At 39.2% G+C, this 25,250-nt stretch overlaps 1 protein-coding gene and 1 long non-coding RNA gene across 2 annotated transcripts in view; both read left to right on the top strand.

Annotated features, from left to right (window-relative positions):
- Positions 1–25,250, top strand: part of CNGB3 (cyclic nucleotide gated channel subunit beta 3) — a 110,005-nt gene that overhangs the window by 28,331 nt on the left and 56,424 nt on the right. Inside the window, exons 4-8 of the mRNA XM_032469998.1 lie at positions 14,159–14,313; positions 15,685–15,813; positions 16,678–16,886; positions 22,255–22,305; positions 24,797–24,883. Of these exons, the coding sequence (XP_032325889.1) occupies positions 14,159–14,313; positions 15,685–15,813; positions 16,678–16,886; positions 22,255–22,305; positions 24,797–24,883 (631 nt within the window). The remainder of the gene's footprint in view (positions 1–14,158; positions 14,314–15,684; positions 15,814–16,677; positions 16,887–22,254; positions 22,306–24,796; positions 24,884–25,250) is intronic.
- Positions 1,262–11,453, top strand: LOC116660455. Its single transcript, XR_004315992.1, has 3 exons — positions 1,262–1,471; positions 1,576–1,581; positions 11,442–11,453. It is a non-coding gene; the product is annotated as an uncharacterized LOC116660455 (long non-coding RNA).

The raw sequence follows: 25,250 nt of genomic DNA on the forward strand, positions 1-25,250 counted from the left end.
AGTGTCTGGCACTTGCTAAATGCTGTTGAAGATAATTGCTTTGTGAATAAGATATTATGTGCTTTATTCTACTCCAGGTAGATTCCCAGAAGGTGACTCACAAAGTGAAATGTATTTGTATTTTTTAAGTTTCTGATAAATATTTTATGAATAGGTATAGTTTAAGGCTTAAATATTGTTCTCATTTTAAGTATACGAAGTTTTCAATTACGGCTGTTTTTGCGAGACATGAAATGTCTTGATAGTTTTTCCTTAACATGAAATGGAACATCTTAATTTATTGTTGCCCTCTTCTGGCATCCCATAGTATCAGGTCAGTTCGTTATATAATGTAAAACGTGAAACTGAGAGCTTGAATGTCCAATGACCCTATACCAATAAATGTTCGCCCTAATTCTGCTGAGACGAGAAATAGTCTCACAACTAGTGAAGGTGCCAGCCGTTGGCCACCTGCTGAGCCTAATGATTCATTTCAGTCTAACTGTTCACATGCGACCGTCCACCAGAGTCCTCATTTGGGCATCCAACTCACAGAAACAGGCCAGTTTGAGCCCAGCCAAGCCCTGGTCATGGTAAGACACTGACAGACAATAGAGAAACAAGTCTGCTCTGTAGGAAAAAGCAGCAAGGGGACAAGTTGACAAAGCAGCATGGATCAGAAGTTCCACAAGCTTCCACCACCAAGTGTAACATGTGTCTGATCTGTGCCTTTTTTTTTTTAATTAATAGACTCTTTTTTTAGAGCAGTTGCAGGTTCACAGCAGAATTGAGCAGAAAATACAGAGTTCGCACATAGCCCTCCCCACCCACACGTATATACTCCCCTACCCACAGCATCCCTCATCAGTGTGGTGTATTTGGTACAATCGTTGAACCAACATGGATGCATTATTATCAACCAAAGTCCATAGTTTACATGAGGGTTCACTTTTGATGCTGTACATTCTATGGGCTTTGACAAATGCATAATGACAAGTAGCCACCACTATAGTATCACACAGAATAACTTCATTGCCCTAAAAATCCCTTGTGCTCCATCTGTTCATTCCTCCCTCCCTCCCTCCCTCTCCCCAAACCCCTGGAAACCACGATCTTTTTATTATTTCTGTAGCTGTACCTTTTCTCATTTGGTTGGAATTGTACAGTTTGTAGCCTTTTCAGACTGCCTTCTTTCACTTAGTAATATGTGTTTTAAGTTTCTTCCGCATCTTCCACGGCTTGATCTTTTTTTTTTTTACTACACATGTATTTTTTAATTTACATATACATACTATTCGTTGTTTCTAAGAACCCTGAGAGCTTTAGCTGTTTAAACTTACATGACTATCAAAGAAATAAAGCCAACCACAAAATAAGAATTAATTTTAAAAAATACATACGCCCTGCCCTTTTTTTTAATTGAACTGTAATTGATTTGCAACGTTGTGTTAGTTGCTGGTCTATAGCAAAGTGATTCAGTCATACATACATGGTTAGATATACATTTCATTTTCATTATAGGTTATTATAAGATATTAAGTATAGTTTTCCTATGCTATATAGTAGGACCTTATTGCTTATCTATTTTGTATATAGTTGTTTGTATCTGCAAATCCCAAACTCCTAATTTATCCCTCCTCCACACTCCACCCTCCTTCCCCTTTGGTAACTGTAAGTTTGTTTTCTAAGTCTGTTTTCTAAGTCTGTTAGTCTATTTCTGTTTTGTAAATAAGTTCATTTGTCTCATAGATTCCACATATAAGTGATACCATATAACATTTGTCTTTCTTTGTCTGACTTTCTTCACTTAGTATGATAATCTTTAGGTCAAGCCATGTTGCTGCAAATGGCATTATTTCATTCTTTTCTATGTCTGAGTGGTATTCCACTGTACATATATACCCTAACATCTTTATCCAGTCATCTGCTGATGGACATTTAGGTTGTTCCCATGTCTTAGCTATTGTAAATAGTGCTGCTGTGAACATTGGGGTGCATGTGTTTTCTGAATTATATTTTTGTCCAGACAGATGCCCAGGAATGGGATTGCTGGATCATATGGTAATTCTATTTTTAGTTTTTTAAGGAACCTTCATAATGTTTTCCATTATGGGTGCACCAATTTACATTCCCAACAGTGCAAGAGGGTTCCCTTTTCCCCACACCCTCTCCAGCATTTATGATTTATGGACTTTTGAATGTCTTCATTGGACATCTTCATTGGATCTGTACCCTTCATCAGCCTTTGCTCCTGTCACAGTGGATGAGCCGAACACACGGTGTTTTGAGGCTGACTCCACTCAAGAGCTCATCCCCCTCACCTACTCAGAATGTCACACTGGCAGTGTTCCCTTTCTCCTGCTACATGTAATTTTTTCTCTCTCTGTTGGATCACTTCTATAAGCGTTAAACATGTTGTAGTATTTCTCACATTTAAACAATGGCAACAAAATGCCTCCCTTAGTTTCACGGGAGCGTCAGCCATCATCCTATTTGCTCCTCTCTACAGCACGTCTCCTCAAACCAATTATCTGTATTCACTTTTTCCACTTCCCCTCCTCCCATGTCCTCTGGATTCTGTTTCAACCAGGATTTTATTCCTTCATTCCACCACTTTATGTCTACATTTTTGAAAGTTTTTATTGGTTTTATCCACTTTTACCAAAATCAGCAATGCCCAATACACTGCTGAAGCCAATGGTCAAGCCACAGTTCTGCTTTTTCCAACCCCTCAGCAGCAATCCAGGGTTGATTGCTCACTCTCTCCTTGAAACACAACCCTCATTTGGTTTCCCAGATACCTCTCTCTCAGACCACCCCCCTCACTGTTCATTGATGTCTCCTCCTCATCTCCCCAGCCCCTAATCTTGGAAGGTCCCAAGCACAATCTTCGGACCCCTCATCTGCCCTTCCTACATCCCCTTAGTATGTGATTTTACCTGGTCCTATGGCTTTAAGCAACACTGACACCCTGATGACTCCCAAATTTATATCTCCAGTCCAGTTCTCTCCCCAGAACCTCAGTTTCAAATACCAATTGCTTACTTAGTATCTCCACTGGGTGCTTATTAGACATGCCAAAATGTACACATCCAAAACCAACTCTTAATTTCCCTCACCTCTTCCAAATCTATTCCTTCCAGTCTTTCTTATGTCAGTACAAGGCACTTCATTCTATTTTCTCAAGCCAAAAATTCACCCAGTTCTTTCTAGGTTCACATAGCCAATCCAATAGCAAATTCTGTTGGCTATTCCTTTGGGATATACTCAGAATTTACTACATCTCAACATCTTCACTGCCACAACCCTAGTCCATCATCTCTCACATAGCTATTGCAATGTCCTCCTGTCCGCTGTTTGCACCCCTATGATCTGTGTTCAACAAAACAGCCTGGGTGACCATGTTGAAAGGCAAATCATCTCTTTCTCCTCCAGACTCTCCAGTGGCTTCCCATTTCATTTTGAGTGAAAGTTGAAGTTCTCACAATGGCCTACAGGGCCTTACATTATCCCCCTCCCCCAACCTTCTCCACTGCTCCTCAAACCTTAGCTCCCACCACTCACACCCTCACCCTGACCCACGCACGCTGGAACAGTCTTCCCTCAGATCTCTCATGACCTCCTCCCTCACTTCTGCTCAAAGGTCACCTTACTGGAGGGACGTTCCCAGACCATCGCGTAGACAATCACAGTCCTTTGACTTCTCAGCTCCCTTATTCTGACTTGTTTTTCTTTGTAGCATTTATCATCACCTCATATATTCTGTATTTTTTAAACGTCTATATTGTCCATCTCGCCCCAACAGAAGATAAGATACTTCAGAGAAGAACTTCTATAGTCCCAATGCCAAGAAGAGTCCCTCGCATATAGTAAACCTACAATAAATAAATGCTGAATGAATGAATGACTGAATGAGATTCCCCCCAATTATATAATTGTGGCAGGAAGATAATGTTTTTTCCCATAAATATTTACTTCATTCTTAAAATTCTTAAATTTAAAATATTGTCAAATTAATTTCTCTTAAGTAACTGCACATCTCCTTCCATGAATATATTTAATCAAACTCCATGTCTGATTTTACAATATTTTTAATCACAAAATCCGTCCAAAGTCTTTTTCAACGGCTCAGAGCAAATTCACAATTTAATATGCTTGTAAGTCAGTTGAGGTCAAAAACAAAATTGGACCCTCATGCTTTTAACTGATTCCACAAGTACAAGAAGTAAAAGTTACGCATTTGATTTCCTGTTGACAATTGTTGGTTTTAACTGCAATCATTCGAATGACTCACATGACAACCAGATTTGGAGACAGCACGGTAATCAGGTGGTGATTGCCGTAGGTTGTTCACCTCCAGAATCTAGGACATGATTTAAGACTCAAATGAAAAGAGAATGATGGTTAAAGTCTGGGCTTCAGTAGGCATCTGCCCGTGTAACAAAAGCACTAGGCTATGGGACACAGTGAGCCTTCTATTCAAGGCAAAGCTAATTGGAGAAAAGGGTCTCCTTCCCCCAGGATTAAGATAGAAATGGCGGCCGCACGAAAGAGCTCTCAAGGCTGCTGCACTTTTACCCACTTGGAGCTCAGTGCAGTGTTTTTCTCGCACTAATGAGCAATGCATTTACTCAGATGCTTTTAAAATTAGAATCAGAGGATTTTTTTTAAAGTAATGAATGTTTTGCTTAAATCGTACCAACATGTGTTTTGAAAGGAACTGGAAATGTAACATATGGTTCACGTAGACTTAAATAGACCTCGTTCAGACATTAATCTGTGGGGAAGAGGGCCTGCTTGCCTACTTGCCCCCCTTAAGCACAGCAATTTTTACTCAATTATCAATCTATTCCTCTTAGATCAGATATTTGGTTTTAATAGGAACTGAAAAAGTACTTCACTCCTTACTTTATTAAGACAATTTTGAAAAGATTCACTGAGGAATATAAACCACAGTATGGAAGGAACTGTGGTCTGATTAACAGGCAATTTATACAAACAATGAAATTCGCATATTTAGCTCACTCTTAACACAGGGCCTCAATAAAGAAAGTTCTGAAATTAACAATTCTTGCTCATCAATGATGTGGTGAAGACTCAGCCGGGTGTAATAACAAGTTTCTGTCTTGGATGCTTCAAATATGCAGCTGGTTCTACATCATCCTTTTTTCTACTCCATATCTCACTGTGTCTACACCACGGGATCAACTCCATGCCTTGGGGCAAATACACATGTAGGAGGCCCAGCAATTGAACATCTCACTGCCCACCGGAGGCCAAAGCCTCCGGCACCGTATGTAAGCCATCCGTGGCTCCATCCCCAAAGCTCTGAATCCTTATACACTCATGTCAGGTATGTCCCTGGTACCCAAACAGTCCTCAGTATTTGGATTTGATAATATTTTCTGTTTGTAACCAGGAAAGGTCTTCTGTTTTCAGAGGCTTACATGATCAGACTGGGCCCACCCAGATAACCTCTCATGTTAAAGTCTGCAACCTTTTGCCATTAACATAACATATGCCCAAGTCCAGGGATGGACAACTTTGAAAGGGCCACCTTTTATTTTTATTTACCTCTGAAGTTTATCCATTCTGGAGAATTCAAATAGTTTACTGAACCGTAGTCTAATTTTGGCAGGTAAGTATAGTCAAGAAAACTTAAAGCAATGACAATGAAAACTTTCCAAGACCTGAATTTTAATTGGCCCTGAAAAAAAAGCTGCCTACTCACTGACAGAAATACATATGAGAATTCTGCTCAAAGTGAAATATTGGCAAACAACTTCAGCAGAATTAATTAGAATTCCTAGGCAACTTGCTTCTTCCAAGATGCTTTTTGAGAAGTTTGGGGAGGGGTTTACAGTCTGTGGACAGCTTTAAATGCTTGGGCATGTGTAAATTAATTCCAAATCTAATTTGAACTCTAATCTGTCCTTAAATTTAGCTGCTAAGACCACATTTCTAGTTCCTGGCTTGCTAGTGACCCCAGAATGAAGGAGACCTGTTACCCCCTGTCATTTGCTTGTACAGATGATCCTCTACATTTAAAAAAAATAGAAGTCATTGGTTGTTTGAAACTCCTAATGCACTTTGTTCCATTGTAACAATGTTAAAAGTAGCACTTAGATGCCAAGGCAGACCTACAGAATTCAAATTAGATTATAATTTACTTCAGACCAGTGCCGCTTGGAAAGAACCGCAGAACGAATCTGTGAGAAGCTCTATTCCAAGTTCTACGTCGGAACACGTCGCTGCTGACACCCCTAACACAGAGCTCCCCGTTCAGCTCCCCCCAGTGTGGGTGAAATCAGCTAGAGATCAACCCACGGGAGAGGGGCCTCCAGGTCCCCGAGGTGGTTCCAAAGTCTGGGCAGAAAGGGCCTGCAAGGAGGTGGCAAAGGCCACAAGGCTTTCTGTTTGGGGGGATGAGGCAGGACCTCCCACCCAGGCAGCTTCAAATAAGCCTAGTTTCCAGTGATTTATGTTCTCCTTTTCTTCTCTGCGAACCTATTCCTTTGGCTTTGTCATTGCCGACAGCCATGTTTGCAGCATCCCTGGTTGACAATATAGGAAAACACAGCTTGATGGATTTTCTTCCCCCTCTCTCTCTGGCATACGCACGGTCCTTTAATCACTTGCAGTGAGTTTTGACTGCTAGGAACAATAAGTATTCATTTTCATAGTATTTATTCTTTCTCATAGTGTATTTTTTACACATGTCCACTGTAGGAAATCTGAAAAATAGCACAAACTGAAAGCAAAAGCCACTCTTCATCACAACACGCAGATATAACACCCGAGTTACTCACTCTGGTGAAAAATACAAATGAATAAATGAGTGAATAAGTAAGTTCATAGTGTAAGACCAAAAAAAAAAAAAGGTTTTCCTTGGTTGTACAAGCTTCCTGGCAGCCTGCAGGAGTCTGCCCAGCACTGGCTCCTCCTGGGCTGGGGGCTGCCGAACCAAAGTATGGATTAAGTTAGGAAAAAGGGCCACAGCAGCAGTCAGTCACAACAAAGCTTGAACTTTGCTCAGAACTGCCTTTGAGCAGCGTCCAGGTCTGCACCCCTGACCGTGCGCGCCCACTGCCCTCTAGTGCCCGTCCGTCCGTTGAGTGCGATGCAGCAACGTGCAAAACCGGAATAATTGCAGAGACGAAAAACAAGATCAAAGGGAAACAATGACTAAGGGGTAGGAGGAAATGATTAGAAAAGAAATTAAACTGAGTGCACTCGGCCAGCTCCTGCTACGGAAGAATAAATGATCAAAAAGCTCTCGTTTTCTCCTCCTCCTCCTCCCCACCCCCATCTCTCTTTACCAACGCAATGCATAAACACTATGTTTCATTCTGACCACGCCTGTAATTGGAAGGAAAGGGATCCCGTAATAAAGCTATGAATTAGGAATTATGTTATTTATAAATATTTGTATGTTTAGGGAGGATTAATTAGCCTTTTTTGAAAAAGAAATCTGTGATTAGAAAAAGAATAATACATTAATGGACGGTGGGGATGACATCATAAATCACAAGAGCATGAAAGATTTCAAAACATCGTGTTAGGTGGTGAGCTATTTTGAAGAAAGGAAGGTGTATTTAGATCCTCACATCAGATCAAGGAGCCAAATAGATTACAGATGCCTGGAATGTGAGCCAAAACCAATTTTCAAACATGATAAGAAAATTAAAGTGAACTTTTATCAAATACAGGGAGAACTTTTATCAAACACAGGGAGAACTTTCTAAGCTGGAAGAAATGGCAAAGTAAAATGTGGATGATCCAACTATATCAAAGTAAAAACTTCCCTATTTTAAATGAGCAGGGACACAATAAGCAGAGAAAATGTTTATACTTATGTAATGTATGAAAATCTCGTACAGAGAGATGGGAAAAAGAATCTGACGTCAAAACTGGAAATTAACAAGTTAAAAAAAAAATGATGCACAAGTAAATGTGAAAGCGTTCACCTAGAGAGGACTCAAAACCGACAAGCCATTTTTCAGGCTACCAAATTAGCAGAAATGTTTTCAAAAGAATAGCCAGTGCTGGAGGAGGGAAAGTAAAATAGACATTCTCAAATGTTCACTATATACCTTTAGAAAAACAATTGACATGCAGCAGAAATATCCATACTCACAAATAGTCAGTGCTACTATTTTGGAGAATTTATTCTAAGGAAAGATCCATAAATGTGCAAAAAGCTTTGTGATCAAAGATGATATTACAACATTATGTATAATATTACAAATGTATACGCATCATAAAATGCCCAGTGATAGAACAGCACAGACCAGCCTTGAGAACCGCCCCCCTGGTGAAGCGGTTACACAATCACTTATCCTCTCAGCCCTCAAAGGCAGTAACAGGGTCTGTCCCTGCAGCCAGAGCCCCAGGACAGTTGCCTCAGACCTCAAGCACCTGCATCTGTTCACCTCAGAGTGTCTTAAAAACTGCCATTCTCTAGATGTGCCGTGATACGAAAAACGATTAGAAAGCATTTTATAGTATTAACCGCATTAAATGTGGTTATTATGTAGCCATTAAAATGTTTACAAGGAAATTCTAATTCTAAAAAACTATTAACAACAAAAAAACAGAACACAGAGTCATACAAGTCATCTAATCTCATATATACGTTTTCAATTCTAGATACAGAATAAACACCAGAATGTTAATAGTGATTTTCTTTGAAGAGCAGACCTGAAACTCATATTGTTTTTCTTCCCCTTCCTGTATCTTCCAAGTCCTCAATAATAATTTGTTTCAATCATTAAAAAATTAATTTTAATGTCTTAAACAGTAAAATGCGTAACAAAAGACTGCAAAAATACCACAAGGGAAGTAACCATTTCCAGGTGATTCTCTATTGAATAATTTTTTTAATGTGTCATGAATGGCATGATAGGGATTGTCCGGTAAGAGAGCCGTTTTAGATAACAGCCCACTACACCATGATCTTCCTGTTCTGCTAATCTTTTAAATTATTTCATGAAGTCCACAGCAGACACATCTTGAGAGAGTGGGAAATTATCTGTATATCCAGATGGACCGTAGAAAGGATTCTGTCTTGAGAAGCATCAGATTAGAGGTCTGCTGAGAGATCCTTCGAACCTTGCCTTATGCACCCTAATCCACAAAAATTATGGATTATTGTAGAGTTAGAGGCCCACATTTCAGGAAATACTTCAACACGAAGAAATGAAATCCCATGAATTTGGTAACATTACTCTTGTTGACATATTTTGCCATCTCAGACTTGAAATTTTGAAGTTCCAGTTTGTACTTTGTTTCCTTCTGCTTGCCAGAGAGATTTTTCTATAGCCAAGGAAAGTCTAAGGGATATATACTATCTGCATAAAATTTGATTTGAAAAATTATGAGCTCATAGCTACTAAAATATAAAAATGATTAATTCTCATCAATTATCAAAGTATTAAAAAAAAAAAAAAAGCATTCTTTCCAGGCTAACGAGACAGGGATTTTAGTAGAGTTAGGATTCAATATTTGTAATATTTTTTATATTTTAAATTATTTCAAAAATGATAATTATCCAGAATTGGAAATATCCAAAAATATTCTTTCCCTTTAATCTACCAGTTCATCCACTTTGGACTGTTCTGGTTTTGATTCATACCATCACCAGAAGCTGTTGGAGGTGAGGATAGAAAAAGAGTGAGAATTTAAACAATTTAATCTTGATCACTGTCACTGGGAGACTAAGAAGAAAATAACATTAAAGAGACAAATCCTACACTAAGAACAATTTCTAGAATTTTTACTATAGCTGCCTTTTACATACATCTAGCTGAAAATACTTAATCACAGAAGTTCCCTAGTGATAAATTTCCATATGGTCAACTAAATGGTGCTGAGTATGTAAGCGTCTGGAAACGACAAGCAATATGCCTTAATAATCTCTAAGGTGCTACACAAAAGCCCTAGACAGAGCTGAGTTCATCACTGACAATTTTTTTTAAATACCGCAAGGAGTTTCAGATGTTTATATTAAAGTGTAATAATCCTATTTAAAATATTGCTTCTCATAGGATGTTGCTCTTATTCTGTGGTAATTAGTTTGGAAATGCTCAGGCTTCCTTTTTTTGAAGTTGAAATAAAAATGTATAGCAAAAAACAAACAAAAAAATTGTAGCAGTGAAGTGTATCTGTATTACTAAAACAAGAAATTGAGCATGTTAAAATTTTGTGGATGCTTTGCTATTTTATTTGGCTTGATTTGGATTGAAAAGAGACAGAGAAGAAAGGAAGGAAGAAAGGGAGGAAGGAGGAAAGGAAGGAAGGAAAGACGAAGGGAAAGAAGGGAGGAAGGGAGGGAGGAAAGAAGGAAGGGAAAAGGGGGGGAATTAGGGAGAAAGACGGGGAGGGGAGGAAGAAGGGAAGAAGATAAGTGGGAAAGAGGCTAAACTGTATTTTTCATTCCAACTGACTCTGCACTTAAAGAACCTGAGAGGGAAGATTAAAGGATTCACCACTTGCTAAGACTGGAAGATTATGAGCATTGTACAAAAAAAATGCTCTGACAACCTTATAAATTTAGTGAAAAGGATCTAACACAGTGAGATTGAAATATGGGAAATTAAACTTCTATCCAAACTAACTGTAGTTTTCAAGCAATAAAAGACTAGACGGCTTCAGCAGTTTTTTTTTTTTTTTATTTTTATTGATTATTGTGGATGTCAGGACATTATTTGTCCTGGGCCAGCATCAGAGACAACATTCAACAAGAATCCATAAAGGCTAAAAAATGGTCTATTGGAAATGGTACACATATGCAGTATTTTGATATTCCATAGTCTTAATTCTGTCTTTTGGAACATAAGAGTCAATTAATTTATAATTAAATTGTTATTACCATAATCTAAGATCATAATTTTAAAATTCTGTTCTGATTTCCAATATGACACTAAGGTGCAATCGTTGGAACAGGAAGAGAGTTTCAACTTGAGAGGAACTTAAAACGTACACTCTCGGATGAAGAATAAACTGAGGGAGTATTCCACATTACTGACCTCCAAAATGTAGAACTGTACCCAGGTGATCAGCTGCCCTGTCAATGATTACTAATTTTAAGGAAAGTAATGTTAGCTGAAAAAATAAACCCAACACCCAGGACAGTAAATTATATACCTAAGTAGAGGAGGGGCCAATGAATAAGGACCATGGTGCCAGAATTGTATTCCTAAATGTTTCCTGGGTATTACAAACACGGTCTTATCACACAAGGTCCTACAAATATCATGAACACACACACACACACATACACACAACTCAATTTTTCCATATACGCACCACACACAAACATCTTTCTGAATTTCAATGTATATTAATGTTTTCATGAATCTAGTCTCTTGTAACAGAAATTTTGTGGATCTAAGTCTCTTGGAATAAAAACTTAGAAATTATTCTTGATTCTTTATTTGGATTTATCCAAAAGATCCAGAAAGTTCAAATTCTTTGACGTCTGCCCCTAAAATGCTTCTTTAGTCCCTCTCTTTTCCCCTCACTAACTAACCTAACCTAGTAGCTTCTTTCCTTGCCTCCATGAATTTACACTGCTCCTGTTCAGCGATCCTACTATTGCTACTTTTCCAAAACTTCTATCTTCTCATACCCTTCATTTGCTTAATATTCTCCATTGATTCCCATTATCCTACAAGTTAACGTCTATTCTCCTGAGCGGATCCTACAGGAACCATCATGACCTGAGCCCACTCACCTTTCCATACCAAATCACCATCACTCCTGCCTTCCCCCCACCACCTGGTCCCCTCCACCTACACACTCTCTTCCAGTCACATCAGAGTACTTGCTGAATGTGTCATGTTTCTTTTCACATCTTTGAGCACATTGTTCTTACATTTTCCTGTCAAAAGCCTTCCAGTCCTTTCAGACTTAGGATACTTCCACTGCGAAGCCGCTCCTTGATACCCCAGGCCAAGTTCAACGTGGGTATGCCATCTTGTGCATATTTTTATTACTTATTATTAGCTGCTTATTTACATCCTTGCCTCCCCCATTCAACTATGAATATTAATAGTGCTAGTTTCAGCATAGTGATTCAGTTATAAATACAAAAATAAACACAGCATTGTAAACTGACTATTCTTCAATAAAAATATTTGAATACTGAACTGGAAAAAAAAATAGGAGGTGGAGACGGTATAGCTCAAGTGGTAGAGCACATGTGAAGCACACACAAGTCCTGGGTTCAATCCCCAGCACCCCTTATAAGAATAAGTAAGTAAACCTGATTACCTCCATATTTATATATAAAGAATTATCCATACTTCAATAAAATATATATATATATATATATACACACGTAAAAAATAGGGCCAGTGTCTGCAAACTCATCTTTATATTTCCAGTATATAAAGTAGAAACTCAGTAACTGTTCGGTGGATGAATAAACCTCTAGGAATACTAAGGTTTTAAGCAGAAATTTGTGAAATGATATAAATGACAGCACTTCTTAATCAAAAAAAAATAGGTTTTCCTAGTTTTATGGCCCTAATGCCCCCCTATTTCTGTATTATTCATGATGTGTCAGGCTTTCTTCCGCTGCGGCTCCGTCTTCACCATCCTTGAATGGTCTATAAAGGTCCTGATGGGACACACTTGAAGAATCTTGATGCTGAAGCAGGACTTTGGGCATCTGAAAGAGATATAAATTACACGATGATCGTTAGAAGGGGAGAGAGAAAGACACCAATGGCCTGGGAATTTGTAAACAATTAGATATGATATATTGGTGGTGGAAAATGGAGATTAGTGGTGAAGAGGAACTCATACTAGGGCTCTCTTTAAGTGGAAGCTGCAGGTTACCCAATTTCATTGTGAACCCCATAGGTTCCAGTTTGGAAGTGAGATTACAAGGGCAGATATGGGGGGAGGGCATAGCGCAAGGGGCAGAGCACATGCTTAGCACGCACAAGGTCCTGGGTTCTATCCCTAGTACCTCCTCTAAAAATAAGTAAATGAATAAACCTACTTACCTCCCTCCTCAAAAAAAAATTTTTTTAATTGGATAATGAAAGTTAAAAAAAAAAAAAGACAGATATGGATATGAGGGGGTGAGAATGGATAGAATCTATGTGGGCCTGTGTAGACCCAGTGTCGGGCCTCAGAAGGAAAGTAGAAAGTGAGTCAGAGCTTTGAGGAAAACCTGTGGGGAAACTCAGGTCGCTGTGAAGCACACTAGTTGATGTGTTATACCCTGTTTGTATGCTTCCCTGGAAGTTCATTAAAGCACACTAGGTATACTGGTTTTCCATTGCTGTGTAACAAATCATCACCAACTTAGTGACTTAAAACAACACCCATTTATTAGCTCTCAGTTCCATAGATCAGAAGTCTGAGTGGGCTTGGCTGGGTTCTCTGCTTAAAGTCACACACCTGGAATCAAGGTTTCAGCCAGGCTCTCACCTGGAGACACTGAAGAAGAACCTACTTCCAAATTCTTTCAAATTATTGTTGGCTGCAGTTTCTTGTGGTTGTAGGACTGAGGTCCTTGTTTCCTTGTTATCAACCAGCCATGGGCCACTGAGCTCCTAGAGGCCCCAGGCAGTTCTTATCAGGGGTCCTCTTTCTCCTTCAGGGCCAAAAATGGAGGATGTCTCTCAAGTAAAATTCCCCTTGTGCTTCAAATCTCTGACTTTCTGCTCTGTCACCAGATAGAGAAACACTCTGCTTTTAAAGGGCTTGTTTGATTACATCAGTCCCATGTGTATAATCTCCTTTTGTCAAAGTCAAGTGAGCCATGTAACACAACCAGTTACGGGAGTAAAATTCACCATGTCCATTGCCCCTGGGATTAGGCAGGACACTGGGCACCAAGGAGCCGTCTTAGAATTCTGCCTACCATGGCAGCTACGGCTTTTTCCCTTCTCACTGTACAATTCAACGGCAGAATCACAGTCATCAAGATTCAATATGGCCAAGAATGACCACTTGCTACTCATGGATTCTAATTTTTCAGTGGCAAATCTGGGTTGCACGGGGACTGTCTCCATCAAACTTAGTTCTTGGGTTGTTCGAGTCAATTGCAGAAAGGAGCAGTTGATAATCTTGGGTATATAAGGAAGGTAAAAAGACTCAGCCCCCTTCCCAGTATGTATTTCCTCATGGATCTGACTCTGTTGCCATCTTCTTTCCCATTTAGTCCAAAAACCAAACCACTTGGAGCCCCTGTTATTAACGAGTATGCCGATGCCCAGCTACATAACCTGGTGAGAAGGCTGCGCCAAAGAACAGACTTCTACAAGAAAAAGCTGGCAGAAGACGATCTGTCCTCTCCTGAGGCCAGCCCCCAGACTGGTGAGCAGCATCACCTCAAAGTACTGGGAAGAAGGACGTTATGAGTGGACACGTATTTTGCAAATGTCTTAGTTTGGGTTCCCTCAAAAGCAGGTGTCGAGACAGTGATTTTAGATACAAACATTTTATATTGAGGGTGCTCTAGAAAAGTGAGAGCAGGAAACAGAGAGAAGGGAGTTAAGACAATGAAGGTATGTGAATGACAGGGTTACTGCAGTGGGGCTCCGTCCAGCTGAAAATCCGTGTGGATGACATATAAGAATTACCCTGATGGAGGAGGAAGCTGGGGTATCAATCCACCAACTCCTGTCCTTCATTGGCTGACGGCTGCTGCTGGGGCGCGTTGCTAACATTTCAGCACTTAAAGCAGGCCAGCTGGGAGAAAACCCCAGGCAGAGAGATGCAGGAGCCCTCTGCCTGTGACCTCTAGCCCACAGTATGTGAGCAAGCCAACAGCGGTATCTGCTACAGCAAGATTTCTTGTAAATATTAATTAATAATACCGATAATTTACAAAGCACGTATAATAAAAATACAAGAACACTGCCTGAGTTCACAACAGAGCAAAGGACATCCACGAACTACTCACATGAGGAAAGCCAATTATTAATCTCTCTAATAATTACAGAAATATTTATGAAAAATTAATAAGTACAGAAAAGTAGAGCACAAAAGTCAGATATATATGTCACATATAAATATCTATATATATCACAATTACATCCATTTAAAATGTTTATATATGCATAGACAAAGTAGAGGAGCAAGTCGGGTTTAATAACGGATACACAGAAATAAAATTGTTTATTACTTACAGTGGAGTTGAGGGTTTCCTTACAATTCTGCAGAAAGGAAGCTGGATTTTCAAAATAAACGATGTATTGTATAATAGTTTCTTTTTAAAGAGAAGAGTCAAAACTATAGTCCATACAATTTGATAAAGATGTAGTGAAAAGAAAATAGTTTGAGTTTTGCTCACCCAAAACTGGAAGGACATGTATGAAGCTAAAAAAGCAGGAAGCTGAAACCTGTGGGAAATCGTACGTCTGTAATGTTTCTACTCAATGTAAATCCAAAGCACTATTAATGCTTCAAAATATGTGAGCACGAAGCTTGTGTTTAAAATAGCCTATTGGTAACACCTTTGAGACATTTCATTAGTGAGCTTTCAGCCTGTTGATTATTTCCAAATTTCAAGGCTTTTGTTACCTGGATTATTTTCATAAATGACAGTATTTTTAAAGGTCATGAAATGCCGCATCTGCCTGCATTGAGAGGCGGAGATTCTGGAACGATTTGACTCCAAAAAATCCAAGTGTTTCCTCATTAAGCTAACTCTTTAAAATGTTCCCGTTTTTTCCCCCTATAAAGCAAAGCCCACCGTTGTGTCATCAGCACAAGAAAGCAGTGCCATGCTCAAAGAAGAGCATCACCAGAAGGTGCCCCTGACAGAGCACCTAAAGCGGATCAGACTTCCGAGAAGCATAGATTCATACACAGGTACCGTCACAGGGCGGACTGGCTCGGAGGGATGGGCTGGCTGTTGCCAAGAACCCCTGGAACCCAAAGTCACAGGCGGCTTCCCTTTTCCCCAGCCCACATTCGGAACCATCCACATTTAAACTGAATTATCTGCAATGGATCGTTTGCCCCTTTCCGGGGAAGATGAGAGATAAAATATTCCTGTCTGTTTTTAAAAGCCAGTCCGGGGCCTGTCTTGTCCCTAATGACCTTTGAAAAGAAATCCCAAAGCATTCAGCAATATGGACACTGAAACTCCACCCCTTCCCCCAAAATCATTATGGAGTGTCTTCTTCCATGGCTTCGAATTGTTGATTAATTGGCAGACCCCTTCCGACAGCCTCCCTGGGGCAGAGTCACGTGTGCAAGGGCGTGGACTGCCTTCCCTGAGATTCTCCCCCCTCCCCACTTCAGTCACACCCCTGCAGGCAAGATGTGGTCTTTGGCTCAGTGCCTTGGGTGATCCTACAGCTTAATTACTGGCGAGCAGAAGGCAAACTGCTGCGGTTTCCCGGTCACGGTACCTCCCACTTCTCCCTGGGTTCCCCTCTCCTGATCCAAACAGTATAGTTACCTGGGGGCACAGATTCTGTGGCCGCGTCTCTAGGAGACCGAAAGGACAGGCACCAATGTCAGAAAAGCTGATAAGCTCACTTATCATCCCTTGTAAAGCCCAGTGCCTCAGCTCCGGGGCAGAACTGTGCTGAATGCCTTCAGTAGAACCTCTTACACAAATTGTTATCTCGGGAAGGGGGAGTGCCGCGACTTTACCAAACGAAGCAATGGAATTATTATACTGAATTTTCCACGCCACGTGGCGGACTCCAGTCGCTGTTTTTCTAGATCGGTTCTATCTCCTATGGCTCTTGCCCGTCGCCATCGCCTACAACTGGAACTGCTGGCTGGTACCTCTGCGCGCGGTCTTTCCGTATCAAACGCCAGACAACACACACTACTGGCTTGTCACGGACATCGCATGTGACTTCATCTACCTGTTCGATCTGCTGCTCATCCAGCCCCGGCTCCAGTTTATGAGAGGAGGAGACATCATAGTAAGTAGGACTTGGAAGAAGCAGAAACTGACAAAGGAATGGCAGATTGAAGTACAAAAAAATTATAATAATAATAACAACACTGGCTTATTTAATGTGTGACTAACTGGTAGCATCACTGTGTTTTTAAAGTCTGACTTGCTGTCTGCATGTATGGATCTTCAAACACTGGAAACCACCAGAAACCACCAGTGTAATAATAATAGCAACAATAATAACAAAACAGCCATTGAGCACTCGCTATGTGCTGGGGACCTTACATCTTTCCGAGCCTTAGTTTCCCCATCTTAAAAATGGGAGTAACAATAGTGCCTTCACAGTATTGATGGGAAGACTGAGTGAACTGCTGCACATAAGATGCTGAAACTGTGTCTGGTGCTTATCTTTTTTTCATTCTTCACCTTCCAGACTGATCACACCCCATCCCCTACTCCTCATCATCAAATGCAATGGGTCAGCCTCAGGAATAGCTTTCTTCCCCATAGGAGAAATCATCTTCTCCTGGGTTTATTCTCCCTCTAGAAGGAATTTCATAGCCAATCCAATCAATCAAAGACAGAAACAGAAGAATATGTTTTCACAACCACATACTCGCATCTTATTGCCTCTTAGACCCCCAGTCCCTTCCCTGGCTGACTAGAACAGTGCTTCCTTTTCAACTGATGTCCACTGTAGTATCTTCATCACAGTCCCCATGAGGGCTGCACAGAACAGAGCCACCAATGTCACCATGGAAAGAGCAGAGTGACCAACATATGGCCCTTGGGCTCGTATGTTTTTGGAGAAGACAAGTAGGTTCCTTAATTTTGTCAATATTTCTTTTTGACTCTTCAGGTGACTTTAAATTATCAAAAACCTGAAAGGAGTAGTCTGGGTTTTTCTTTTTTTTAATACTGTTTATTGGGGGTGGGTGTAGCTCAGTGGTAGAGCGCATGCTTGGCATGCACAAGGTCCTGGGTTCAATCCCCAGTACCTCCATTAAAAATTTAAAAAAAGATACTATTTCAAAATTTAAAATTTTAAAAAAACACTATTTGTTTGAGAATGCCTCCTACATTTGAAATCTTTTCTAAGAAGAAATTCTAAAGGCAAGAGCCAAAGCTGTAGCAAAAATATGTTCAAAATATTCCTTGTGTGGACTTCAGAGCATTAGTTAACTCACCAGTACGGTCCCCAGATCTCACTGGCAGCTTGATGAATGATGGTGATGGTTACAAATAAGAAGTAAACAACACCCAAAACAAGGAGTGCTAATTTCAACCTCCATTAGATGCACAAGGAGGGAGAAAATCAATGTTTGACAAATGGAAAACGACAAAGAGCAGTAAGGGGAGACTTTCATTTTCAATTTTCTAAGAAGCCTTTGCACGCAAGAGTGTTAAAACCAAGAAAAATAACCAATAAAAACACATGCTCTGCTTAAAATGCATTATCACAAGCTACAAATATAGAGCAGGAACTAATTGCTTTGCTTGTTCAAAAGAAGTTTAATGGTTTCCTTAATTTAGAGTAGGCAGTTTTAGCTTTTGACACTTGACTATATTTTGGTAAGAGAACTATGCAAGTCGAGCACCGAACCCGAAGATCTCACTACATTTAGTTACCTATGCTACGTTTGTTGTGCACCATCAAATCATTCATTCATTCATTCATTCTTCCAGCAAACACTTATTAAATATCTACAGTTGCCAGATATCCCAGAGCTGGAGAATGGAAATATTAGTTCTCTAACGGCTTGAGGGAAAACAGACAAGTAATAGATCACAGATTGAGGTGCTGGAGGTCACAGTAGAAGGAATCAGGAAGGTTTACAAATTTAACACAGCATTTATGTGCAATATCTTTCTTCTGAAAATGATGCTGCACAGAGAACAGACTTTTGACTCACGGACCAACCAGAAGTCTCTAATCTAAAATTTCCTTTATACACCGCAGACATAGAGCTGGAAATGACAGTGGAGGTTTTTTTAGATATGAGACTTGCATCCACGACACTTGGCTAAACCTGCCAGCCGCAAGGATCCATGGAAATGCTCAGCGCCATCTAGTGACCACGTCAGTCAGGCCCGCCGTTGGGGTCAACCCCCTTTGGTGCTTAGTTACTGTTTATAAACTGACCTGAAGAAAATTAAACACTCACTTCTCTGTGCTCTGTGCACTTTGCTCATATAGCTGTTATTTAATCGTTAAATAACAATTCAGCTAATCATGATGCGGTAGGAACACCCCAACCAGGATCAAGTTCACCTCTGAAATTGACTAACAGCATTACTTGAAGAAAATAAATTTACCCTTTCCTGGAGTACTACCTTTTCCATCCATAAAATGGGAATAGTGCTGCCCGTCTCATAAACTCATTGTGAAGATGAGGGAGACAATGTGAACACCTAGCCCAGAGTCTGGCATCTGGAAGACGCACGATAATTTGTTGACTGAATCAAATGAATGAATGTTACACACTAACTTCCTCTTGTCTCCTACTCTTGTCTGTAGCTCTCTTGTAAGAAATACATAAGTTTCTTGAGAGTAGGGACAGTATTCAATCCATCTCCCTGTTTATCCTAGAAACTCAGAGGGTGTACTCGAGAAATGTTTGAAGGAGTGAATGAATGGCAATCTGGGTTCAAGGATTTTCTTTCTTTGAATAATTGCTTAATCTACGTTGTAGTTGTTTTATACAATATTATTATTTTTGAAACACTTACCTGTTCTATGTGAAATTATAGAGTTTCTATGAGTTGTTTAAAAGAAGAGGTAAATAATAAGTAAATACAATAATACCTTGGTTGAGGGTCTTTTTCTGTTGGAAAAAAGATTTAAGTGCAATTATCATATCCTTCTTAAAGTCATATCCTGCACAATAACGAGGCTTAAAAGAGAGAGAGAGAATTGAATAGGGTTGCATTTTGAAAATAGGTGACTAATTGTTACCAGTAATTACACCGATCCTCAGAAGGCTAATGATGCCAAATTTATTTAGTGCACCAAAGAAGATAGCATTTTCATTTAATCTAGCAAGCTTTAGTTTCACTTATGTTCATTCAGTTATAGGCTCAGAGACAAAACTGAAAGTAAATGGACAAATATACTAAGAACATTCTTCCAGAGTTGGAGGAGGGGGCGATACTTTAACTTAATGTCTTAGCATTTGAAATATCTGCCCGTTCCATAGAAGCTTTGAAGCAGCTGACTCATCTTACTCAACCCGGGTACATGAGTCAGTGTAAATTTGTGTGTATTTATCTATATAGACCTGTGGTTCAGTAAGACATTTTGTTTCAGAGAAAAAAAAAATCATTAAATAAGCATGTTGATATATGTTCTAAAATATTTCTGTAAAATTTATTATGTGTACGTGGGTAGAAATTATAGCCAAAAAAATGGGGGGGTGGGTAAGGAATTGGGAAGCTGGCTAACCAATCCTCAACATTGTTCAACAGCATTTTTTACACTTCTCAACGTGGACAGCCTGGATAATAATTATTAGAAGTAGCTGCTTCCATGTGTCCAAGTTATAATACTTTGGCCAAATAATTAATAGTACATAGACAATTCCTTCCTGTCTTTAACTGAAATATAAGAATGTACGTCCAATGTTAGAATTAATTCTTTTAGATCTGAACGTTAACAAATGCCTTCCTAGTCATTATATTTATTGAGCACCTACTACGTGTTAGACATTGTGCTCTGATAAACAGAGGTCAAAGATATCGTTCTGACACTTCAAGCAGCTCAGAGTATGAAGGATAGACAGACCAAAGAAAAATGATGGAGTTTTGTGACGTGAGTCAGACACAGGTGAACCCTGGGGAATATGAGATGCACAGAAAACCCTATAAGGAGGGAGCACCTGGTCCAAATTTTGATGGATGAATTGAAGTTATCTGTGCACCTCTGTCCTCATAAAAAAGGGGAATGATAAGTCTCAAGTTCTGGGAACAGCATGAGTAAAGGCATCAAAGCAAGAAACTCTGTGACGCACTGCTGAGCAGATGAGTGTGAGATGCTACGGGGGACCAGAAAGACAGAGAAAGTGAAGCCTTATTTACTATGAAAGGGAGCTTAGATTTTTTTTTTTCTGTAAGTCATATGGAGTCATAGGATTTGACACAAATTGGAATTGTTAATGACCTGATCTAGAGAGCTCTTCCGACTGCCACTGTAGAATTGGTCAAGGAAAACAAGACTAACGGCAAGGAAATCAATGCCAAGAGGAGAGACGAGGCATGGGAACATTTTAAGAAGGAGAATCAGTAGAACTGGGGTGCTGGTTGGATGAGGGCTGAGGGAGTGAGTGGTCTGGGATCACCGACCAGTGTTCATGAGGACGCCCATGGGATACTCATTAGGCGGGAGATCTTGGTGAGGCTTGAGGGGAAACGGAAGACGAAGATGAATTCAGGTTTGTTGTAGGTTAAACTTGAGACGAGCAGCGCTGCTAAGAGAGGAAGGCAGTGAGCAGGTATCGCACAGGCCAGCAGCTCCGGAAAGCAATGTTAAGTAGAGATAGAGGTCTGAGAGCATCAACGTCCATGGTGATCTTTGAAACTATGACCATGGATGAAACTTCCCAGGAAGTAGATACAAAGAGAAAAGAGAAGAAGGTTGAATTCTGGCCAAACATTGACTTTTAAATGGCCAGCCCTAGAATCCAAAAAGACACTGAAAAGTTGGAACTTGAAGAAGTAAAGTAAACCAAGAATGAATGGCATTATAAATTCTTTGGAAGGAGAAAGTTTCAAGGACAAAATTGTCCCTCAAAAGTCAAATGCTTCAGAAGTTTTACTCATCTCCTCATTCATCCACTCAAATATTTACTGGGCTTCTAATATATTCTAGTAACTAGTTCTTTACTCCTAAACAAAGTAACCCTGTCCTGAGATAGATTACCATTTAATGGAGTAGAGTGATTTTAAATAAATGGACCAAGAAATATATGTGTGATTTCAAAACGTGGTGAGGGTCACGAAAGAATGTTAGTATTATAAAATGACCCCTGGGTGTGATCATTAGGCGGCCATTGGTGGCTTTCACAGTGGTAGCCTTGATGGAATGAAAGAAATAAGCAAGACTCAAATTGCCACGAAAGTGCCATGGGTTGAGGAATAAATACGGTGGGAGGATTTGGAACAAAGCAGGGTTGGCAGCTCTCTTCAGAAGCTGGAGTGTGACAAATGATAGAGCAGTAACAAAAAGAAAACAAAGCCAAGGAAGGTTTCTTTGATGTAAGATATGGAAAGATAGAGCACATTTATAGGCTGAAGTTGGAAGGAACTAATAGGCAGAAATAGCTATAAATATTTTTATTGTGAGAAAATGATTAATGAAATTGGCTAAAATTAATATGAAATATAAATATAACTTTCAGGTGGATTCAAATGAATTAAAGAGACACTACAGGAGTTCCACAAAATTTCAGGTAGGTAACTTACAATTCCAAAATTGTTTAAGTGATCCATTACCATTTTGACTTTAAATCCCATCTATAAATTTCTACCAGAAAAAAAAAAAAAAACTGCTCCCCTTCAGGTTTATAGCCTTTGTAACAAAGTTTGTACAGATTAAGCTTTATTAACAAAGTTTTTGCTTCTTGATAATTACACAATATATGTCCTTGTATGTGCGCATGTGTACTTCAACATCTGGGTCTTTATTAGACAGAACAAAATCTTTGTGCCCACATTTAAATTCCAATTTAAATGTCAATAAAGAAGTATGGGTATACTTTGTCTTGTCCATACATAACTAGCCTCCAATTCAAGTAGCATAATGATACAAAAGTCCACAAAGCTGTTTCTACTCCTATTTCTTTAGTGTTCATATGAGCAAAATAAAAAATAGAAAAGAAGCAATTATTTTGATAACATGGCATCTTCCTTTTCTCAGTTAACAATATAATCTTATTTTTTCACCTAGTATATGTTTTTTTCACCCATAATTCTTTACAAAGTACTTTATGATCTTTCATTGTTCCTCCTAACCCTGAGAAATAGGCAGAGATTTGAGGGTTATCCAAGGTTGCCCAATCTGTATGAGTGAACTCCGACCTCTCATTTCAAGGACAACACTTTAGGAGCCTCAAGTTTTTGTCAAAAATGCAAATCTGGGTTTAGATGCCAAACTGTCCCTATTGGCGATCTATGGTGATTAAAATTCCTTTCAATGTGTTTCTCTCTCCAACGAATTTTCTTTGTAAAAAAATTGCCATGTATTTAGACATATTCATAAAACATCTACACTACTTTGATGAACTCTACAAAGGGAAGGACTATTCTTTGTAAGTTCCCCAAAGCTTACTCCAAACGCTTAATCACTTTCTTAAATCTGAATAACAGCAAATTAACTCATATATCCAGTTTGGTAGGTAAATGTAAACTTTTACATTTATTTAATTGCGGTCACTTCTCCTTTGAATTTCCTTAGCACATCTTGCTTGTCTTATGGCAGTGGATTGTGGTTATTTTTGTGCTTGGTTATTTCACCATTAGATTGTTCATTTCTTGTGAACAGAAACAATACCTTACTCTTATTTCCACCCCAACATGCTTTGCAAAGTGCCTTGTGCAGAGTGCAGTGTTGGTCAGCACTTAATTCAATTTTCTGCAATTCAATGGGAAATAAATCACCTCTAGCTACACAAATCCAGGCTCATGTGTTAATATCAGACCCAACTAATGACTGCCTTCATAGAATGGAAAAGTCAAGCGGGCAGTTGAGCGACTGGATGCTGGAATAGCACTGGACAAGTCTACAGTTCTGTGTTCCTGCCTCCCTATTCATTAGACATTATTTTAGCAACTGTTCTGTGCACCTCTTAACTTGGTATGAGGCTCAATGCCTGTAAGGTAAAGTCAGTGAGGTCTGATCATAGTATGCAGTTCTAAAGCCAATACTTCTAGTAAGTAATTTCTCTATAATAGCCAATCTGGTTCATTCAAATTGAAGGTCCCATTTCTTTTCAACAGCACCAGGCTTTGAAATTCTGGTGCACAATCAATTGCCTCAACTTTGCATTTCATATGTGTGGCCTTACAGAAAACTCTTAACTGCTCTTAATTGTCTGAAATAAATTAAATGCTTTTTTAATGCACCCTGTTTTTCAAGGCGACATAAAAAAATTAATCAAAATGAATAATTACCTTACAGAAGAGAATTTTTATTGTTATCATTGCAATCAGGAAAGTATGCAAGTGTGTTGTTGTCATTTCACAATTACCAGGTAACAGAAGGCCAAAATAATTTAAAAACATGACAAATTAAAAATAGATATCTTTCAGTAACTTCTCCCATCGGAGCTGCTGGTACTTTGTAAATAGGAGTGGTTTCTTTCTTCTCCTCTCTCTTAGCCTGCAGTCTCTGAGAGATACATCCACAGCTGATTATTGTTAGCAATATGACCCAAAGTAGACAGCAGTCGAAAGAACTGGAGAATCTGGATGAACCACCACCATTCAGCCCTGAACTCTGGAGAATTCACTGAAACATAAAAGTATATCACTACAATGAATGTCCAATGGTTTTAAATAAAATCAAGAATGGACTTGATTTTCAGCCTAAAAACCCTACATTTAAAACACTACTAAAATGTATGTTAACATTAGCAACCATGCCATCTCTGAAATATATGTGACAGCTCAACAGAAATCCCAGAAAACACAGTGCCCAAGGAGAGATGAGATGCACGAAGTTGGAAATAAAATTCCCGGGAAATCGGCTACGAAACAGTGTTCTTGTGTTCGTGGTGCTGATACACCTTCCAGCGACACCATGCATACCTAACTGAAGGAGATTTTGTATTAAACAACATTAATTCATGGTGACTGGTCAACTTGACATACATTGGTACATATCAAGTCATGTCCACAAAAGCATATAAACACAACTTAATTGTGAATGTGTTCTTCCAACAGTTGGATGTCGCATCAATAATGCCATTTGATGTTTTCTACCTCTTCTTTGGGTTTAATCCAATATTCAGGATAAATAGGATGTTAAAGGTAAGGTAACTATATTTCATTGTCTTCTTCTTATAATAATGGAAATCTTGACGCAATCTAAAATAGCCTAAAAGTATTACATTCTTAATTTTTCCCAAACTGTCATCTATTTTTCTGCCCTCATCAGTGTTATGAATTGTAAAAACTGAATGAAGGAAAAACACCATGGCTTCTATGATGGAAGTTGCTCGTGGTTGTTTTGATTCTGTATCCATAACAGGCATTTTTTATAACTCAAAATAGGAATACTTTTGTATTTCTAAATACAGCTATAAGTACAATTTAATATTTTATGATGGTATTATTTTCCACTTATCATTTTTTATTAGACAGTCACTGAATACCTGGAATTCTGGCTATAAAATGA

Source organism: Camelus ferus, chromosome 29 (genome assembly GCF_009834535.1).
Source record: "Camelus ferus isolate YT-003-E chromosome 29, BCGSAC_Cfer_1.0, whole genome shotgun sequence".
Taxonomy (NCBI): Eukaryota; Metazoa; Chordata; class Mammalia; order Artiodactyla; family Camelidae; genus Camelus; species Camelus ferus.